The 7,346-nt window shown below is 40.7% G+C and overlaps 1 protein-coding gene across 1 annotated transcript; it reads right to left on the bottom strand.

The window, feature by feature from the left end:
* Positions 1-21: 21 nt before the first annotated feature.
* Positions 22-7,325, bottom strand: SCRN3 (secernin 3). Its single transcript, XM_048309968.1, has 7 exons — positions 7,087-7,325; positions 6,770-6,951; positions 5,793-5,992; positions 4,905-5,117; positions 2,208-2,370; positions 1,678-1,858; positions 22-916 (listed from the first exon to the last, which is right to left on the bottom strand). The coding sequence occupies exons 1-7, from the start codon at positions 7,252-7,254 to the stop codon at positions 761-763; spliced, it is 1,263 nt and encodes a 420-aa protein (XP_048165925.1). The 5' UTR covers positions 7,255-7,325; the 3' UTR covers positions 22-760.
* Between the last annotated feature and the right edge of the window lie 21 nt (positions 7,326-7,346).

The raw sequence follows: 7,346 nt of genomic DNA on the forward strand, positions 1-7,346 counted from the left end.
GAATTAATTTGACAATAATCATCTTGTACATAAATAAGTTTATTTTTCACTATCAGGGTGGAGAAAATAGGGAAATGAAATCTGTGGGTAACTTACAGGATGCTTGCATTGTTGAATTCCATGTAATAAGATTTCACAATCACTAACAGCAAAATTACAAGTATGATTTGTTTTTAATATACCTTGAACTCTTACCCTTGTTTAACATTGAAGGAGTAGAAGGTTCATATATGAAATGTATCTTAGAATAGTTTTACCAAACAATTGAGTATCAATCTTACTTGATTTGTTTATCACTTTCCTTTTTCTTCAGTGTTCATCATAGCTTCTACATTTTAGAAAGTCTTCAGCATGGCCATTTTAATTCAGGTAGTCTGAAATTCTGCTACAATTCTCTTGACTACAAAAGCTACACGTGTTTGTGGGAGAACTGAGTTCTCCAAATCTGTGTTAGCATTCTTCATTCAGAGATGGAGTTTTTTCTCCAATCTAGTCAAGCTATTGCATTCTAATTGCATCTGTTTGTTGGCAGAGTTTATCTCTGCTGACAGCTTTGTGCCATGTACAAAGCCCCTGCCTGGCTCTTAGGAGTCTTTTCAGCATTGCTTCTTCAAATAAAAGCCATTTGCCCTGAATATGAATCCGCATCTTTAAAACTGTCCATGCTATGTGGTATACTGAAAACAGGATGTTAATCTGTATAGCCTATTCATTAGAAACCCAATTATAATACAAATTTTACCACATTAAAAAAATATTCTTAGCTATATATTTTGAGTTCTTCTTCCACGCACTGTGAAAAAAGATTAACCACTTGGTTAACATCAAGACATCCATTTTGCAGGATTGATTCCATTTGATTTATCTTCTGTTTCTCCAACTCCTGTATCTCTTTGAGCATTTCTTTACCTTTGTCCTGTGAAAAGAAACATTTATTTCACTAAAAACTCTACAGAGTACATAGTGATCACCCTAACAAATTATTATTTTAATCTTTTAAGAGTTTCTAGGGTACACATTTATGTTGGTAGAAGTCAGTATCATGACAGGTTTTCTTAGGTATCTTTCCTAATCTCTAGCACTCACTTCATCTCCCTGTCTGATGGATTGAAGAAAAATTAAAGCTGCTTTAGATATTAGTTACCAAAACTTAAATGGGCTATGACTTATTTTTGAGAACATGTATCTGTAAATAGGAGAGATGTTACTGCTAAAAGTAAGCAGCTACCTTCCTGCTTCACATTTGTGTTCAGCTATCTTTGTCATCCTGTTTCCTTTCCTGTCTGTACCAAGCAATGATCAATGGCAAGCTCTCCTTTCCACCTGAGACCAGGGGCCTGAATAGTTGTAAGAACTCCTAGCAGGAGTTGTGCCTGTGGCTGCTCAAGCATTCCCCCATTATCGGACTGGTGTGGGAGTCTGCAGGGGGCTGCTCTGCAGGGTGAGCAGCACAGATCCTCACCTGGGGCTTGGCCTGCCAGTCCAGCACAGTGCTGGTTGCAATTTTCAGTGTTAGAAACACGTGCCTGCCAGATGCCAATGCACTGGGCTTCTGGGGCACTGCACTGCTTTTTGCAATCCATCAAAGGGCATTAAATGGTATCACATTAACAAAATGTGAGCAAGGACCTTATATAAACCACCTGCTTGCATTGAAATCTAATTTAATCAACGTACCTTGATAGTTTCCATAACTACAGCAGCACTTTCATGTTTTTTATAGAGCTCATGTCTTCGGTCTGGCTTACTCTGAAAACGTGGTTTCTTCTTAACTGGATCATCATGACCAAATGTAGGGGATGTAGTTTTTAATAACTGAGTAATACCAGGCACAAAAATGAAAGGCTTGAATACAGACCTGGAAAGAGAAAATAGCACAGAGATCCTTCACTGACACGGTTTTGTTAAAATTGTTGAGTCAGTAAACTGCTGTATTTTTCCCATTCTTCTACTTGCTTCTTTTAAGAAAGAAGTATTAAAAAAACAATCTAACTGATGTATTGTCACAGCAGTGTTTCATTAAGTAGGTTGGTAGATACCATTAATGTACATAATGTACATTATGTTCCTCCTACGTTCTGATTGTGCTTTTTCAGGGGGAAAAAAACCCCAACCCTAAGCAAAAAGGAATATAATTAGACAGATTGCAACACTTTTTCATTTAGATATTTACAATTTTTTATCCAAATTACTTGCTGCTACATCACCTGGCAGGATCTGGAGTTCCAGTAAAGAAGTGAATACAGGGCAGATTAGGCTGCTGAGGCAGTACAGACACCATGCTGCCAGTTGTCATAAATCCACCTTCCATGTTAATGCCACTCTCTTTGTCACGAAGAATTTCCATCATTATTTCAGAAGTGATAGAGTCTATTCAAGATACAATACAATTATTTAGCCACAGAGCTACTTGTAATATCAGCTGAATGACATGTTCCCTACAAATGGCTGCTTTTTCCTTTAATAGGCAATGCCAATTTTAGTTTGTCTGTGTTGGCAGGGGAAAAAAAATCATCCTAATGGCATACCTTAATATGTAATATACTTGTATTGTTTTCCCCAAGGTATTTATTTCAAAGAAAAGTGACTTAAAAAAGGGAGAGTAGAAAGACAAATGGTATTTCCCAGAAAGGTAAATTACATAGGGCAAGCAAATGGTCATTCACAAAGTACCTTTTCAGATGAAAATTATAGCTTGGATTAAATGCTGAACTTTGAGCACCCTGTGGAAGTTAAGATAAATCATTATAATACTGAATGGTATTTTGAACAGAGTTAATACCCCTCTGTTGCTTTGAAATTATAAAAATAGTAACAGCTATGCATGGATTTTGTGTGAACCTTTGAAAATGAAACACCAGGACTGTCACTTGTTTCGGGGGGGGGGGGGGGGGGGGGTTGGTGGGTGGTTTGATTTTTTTTAATATTAATCCTCTTCAAGGATACAGTAGAGTGGCATTACAATCTATGCTCAGCAACTACAGTAGTATATCCATTTGTAGAGAAGTCTTAATCAGCAACCTGTGTGAGGTATAATGCCAAGTGTCTATGAAAATAACTCCTTCTGCTCAGGAGGAGCAAAACCCTTCCCACATATGCCTGTTCAGGTGATACCACTGTTGCTGTGTAGTGTATGTTGAAGCTCAGATACTGGCATGGTATCACCAAAGCACCCAATATTCTAACAGGCAGCACTTGCAGAATGGTTTTATTTTCACATGTGGTGTACCAGCAAAGGATATGCTTATGGCAGAAAAACATTCGTTCACTCACTCTTTTTATTTTTTATTTGAAGGTGTCATCTACCATTTTAATATTTTAATGTTTCCTTAGTGAGTTATAACTGTGTAAAAATTATTTTTTTTTGAAGTGCCTTGCTGTTTCCTCTTGAAATAATTACTCTGCTGCTAAGTCAGATGTCTCCAATATTACTTTTTCATACATGACCCAGGTTGCCTGTAGACAGGCATGCAGCACTACATTTCAGCAAGAAAACACTCTTAAGTATTCCTACATTTGGCTGGGAAGGTTGGAGAATTAAAGAAATTGGCACTAGATGAATCAAAGAAATTAAAAGAAGCAATGGTCAATTTGTCAGCTACAACTTGGCAACCTGTCCAGCATGGAAGAAGGTACTGCATATTTTCCACTAGACTTTATTACTTTGTATGCCTGAAATACATTCCCTATTTTTTGAAATATAAATAATACGTCTCTAGGAATGGCCCTCACATAGTAGGCAGCCTGGAAAAACCCCACAACTGTAATGCCACTGAGTGAAGAAGCAGGGAAGATGGATGAAAAAAACAGTGATTTTACTGATGGTGTAAACCAAATAGCTTTTAGTTAGGGCACGTATTTAAAATAAATCTAAGCAAAGTGAACCATATGAGGCTGATAACATGAACACCTAGTGGGATTTTTAAAGTGGCTCAGGTAAAATGCCTGAAAATGGGGATTTAGAATGAAAACACAGATACAATCTCAGCATTGTTATAATACAAGTAAATACAGGTATTATGAAAATGCTTTCAATTTTCAGAACCTGCAATTCCCAAAATGAATGCAGGATTTACATGATCTAGAGCAAGATAGCAAAAGTAATTCACTCTGATGCATTAAGTAAATGCTAAACCTGGTCTAGCAGAGTTCAGCCAAATAAATAAAAGAAACAAAGGGGTGCAATGTAATCTTGGTTCAGATTCATTACTTCAAATGAGCACGTGAATACAGCTACAGCAAAAACCTGCTAGATGGATGCAGTTAGAAGAGAAGTAATAGGTTCTTTCTCTAGAAGTCTGAAAAGTAAGTGTATGAGTTAGTGACTACTTAGAGTACAGAAAATTATTTTGTTCTACTCTTGTGTGTTTTAGTAGACTACACAAGTTTAGAGTAGCCGTTACAGTGAAACTACAAAGATTTAAAAATCAATGTCAAAAATAAATGCAAGATACATATCTGAATGTTGTGCTGTTGTCTTACATAAATGGTACCTGACTGAAGCTGTTCATAAGGTTCTTTGTGGCTGCATACTTCTGGGAATCTGGTTTAGCCTCTAGGTTTTTCCTTAGCAATACAGTAATATAGTAGCCTATCAAAATGTTTCAGAACAGGTCTTGCAGGGCATTTAGTAGTATGGTCATAATGTGACCTCTCAGTGTTGTTACTGTAGCTCTGTATGTTTTGACCCTTGTTTTAATTTTTCCTCCTCAATAAATTAGCAAAAATGGATAGAAACTTTCAAGTTCAGTGCTTCTCTTTTAGGCAAAAAATTACTCTAGTAAGTTCTGTTTCACCAAGTCATGCGAATGATTGCCTGCATCAGATGTATAATCATTTATGATTTAAATTAATGTAGCTCACTAAATACTTTGCGTATCTTGAAAAAAAATTTAAAAGGATACCTTTGTGTTTGTTCAGAAGTTTATAGCCTTCACAATATCGGCCTCCAGATGTGGTCATTCTGGCAGTATTGACATAAGAATACGTGGCAGCAAAATCAAATTCCTTTTCCCCATCCCACCAGCCATTGCTTTTGGCATATTCCTTCAATTCTGGGTGTTCTCTGTCAATCTTGGTTGTGATAGAGAGCTGGTTGGAAATATTCCGTACACCTCCTGTTTGTAAGTTGTGGAAAGAATTGTTTTAATACATTGAATGATTTTTCTTGGTCTTTTGTTTACAATTAGCTTAGTAAAGCAAATTAGCCCTGAAGAATTTCCTACAAGATGAGTGAGTCTGGTGGTTTATTTTTGGTTCTCTCTCCCCAACTATATGTATTTTTCTGATTGAATTTCCACTGCCACTCACTTCTGACTCATTTGCTTCTATTGCCAACATTGTATTTCAGGTTTTATCCTGATTTTTCCCACCTTTACATTCTTCCTCTGAGACCTCCAAAGATCTAGCTTGTCCTCCTAAGTCCACTGGAAGAATCAGTCACTTCAGGGCCCAGTACATCAGTCCTGTCCCCAAATGAAATTGTCATGGATGGCTACCATCCTTAAGACCACACATACTGCTGTCATTCTCATGCTGACTTTCTTGCTGTCCTCTGTTTTCCAAGTGCAGGAGTGGTTATCTGACTCTGAAAAGGCCCCTGTCACTCAGCTCCTCTGACAAACTGCCAGCTACTCCACACTCATGCCCTAGGAAGCAACTCCTGTTGTTGACAGGCACATGTATGTAGCTCAAGGTTAGTTTGATGCCTTAATGAAATGGTAAATTGAAACTGGAGAACTACAAGTGGTCCTTGCACTTGAAATGTTTAGAATGAACAGCATCATCCATACCTTCTACTTTTTCTGCTGCCCAGTATTTTCCTGATGTCTCCAGCACCCACGCTTCCTTTCTGTCGGCTATCAGAAAACTGTTGTGGTATGTAAATGCCATGTGGCTCTCCATACAGTTTCCTCCCTGTCCATATTTTTCCAGCAAATCAACTATGACACAAAGAGCCTTTTCAGCTGTGTCTGCTCTCTCAAGTCCAAGCCTAAAAAAAAGGGGAAAATGTTATTTTTGGAACTATGAACTCCACATAGAACTATTCAGCCTGTATTCAGATTGACCTGGAATGGTATTTCTATGTGTAGCTGCCAGTTGTATGATCTGGTAAGAGGAACACAAGTCAGGTAAAGGGCTTCTTTGAAGTGGGTCCTCTATGTACTTGACATGGGGAAAAACACCAAATGGAAATACAGAAAGGCAGGGAGAGGGATCCTACAAAATGCTTACAAGTCCTGTGCAGGTATTGGACTGGAGCGAAACTTGTACCAAAAGAATGGACTGACTGCTGCAGGTTAATGAGAGTTACCATGGCACCCATAGGGTAGGAACATGAACTTGTTATTTACATGGAAATAGGCAGCTGAGACCAAAACTTAAAAATAAGTTTGTGAAAGATGGGGAAATAGGAAAGGAGTACAGACCCTAGGAAAAGGCCCAAACAGTAGTACCTGAAGTCCACCTGTGCTCTTGAAAATCTTGTTTCAGTTTAGTATAAATATTATAGAAAGAAAAACGTTTGCTAATTTCTTTGACAGATTCTGGTACAGTGCCGGATACTTCTTACGGGCTCCTGGCAGAAACCTAACGCCTGTGCCAAGAAATACTCATTTTAACCAGGGCTAGAACAGGGAAAGAGGTGTCTTCTGAAAGCGAAAGCACATATATCCCCATATAACTCAAACCACGTTTCCACGTAAATTCCAAATCCGGTAGCATTTACCAAAAACGAGGGGGGAAAAAAAAAAAAAAAGCCTGTGCAGACCTTACGAGGTCCATGCCGAGGAGAGCTTCCCCATCGCCGATCTCCTCCCTGCCCCACACCGCCTCGTTGCCGATGCACACGCCGTGCTCGTTGGCGCCCATCTCGGCCCCCCAGAGCCAGGAGGGGCGGCTCAGAACCACGGCGTGGGTCCTCTCCACCTGCTCGACGCTGATGTAGGTGCACTGCAAGAGGTCAGAGCACACATCGAGTCACCGTCCCCGATCCGCCGGCCGAATCGCGGGCTAAGCACGTAGATAAGGGCTGACAGCGGTGTTTTCGCCGCCTCCCGCAGGACCGGTCCTGCCCCGCGCCCTCACCTCCAGCGCGGCGCCGGGCGGGTGCGCGGCGGCCGGGAAGTGCACGACCTCCTGCACCTCATCCGCTGGCCGGTCCGAGTTCTTCCCGAACACCACGCGGCCCCCGGGCGCGGCGGGCGGCAGCGCCACGAAGGTGTCGCAGGAGCGGGGCGGCGGCCGGGGAAACATGCTGAGGGCTGAAGGGCGGCGAGCTGCGGGCCCGGCGCGGACAGCGGCAGCACCGGCGCGGGGCGGGGCCCGCGGCGCCCGCGGAAGGCCCG

Source organism: Corvus hawaiiensis, chromosome 7, assembly GCF_020740725.1.
Source record: "Corvus hawaiiensis isolate bCorHaw1 chromosome 7, bCorHaw1.pri.cur, whole genome shotgun sequence".
NCBI lineage: Eukaryota > Metazoa > Chordata > Aves > Passeriformes > Corvidae > Corvus > Corvus hawaiiensis.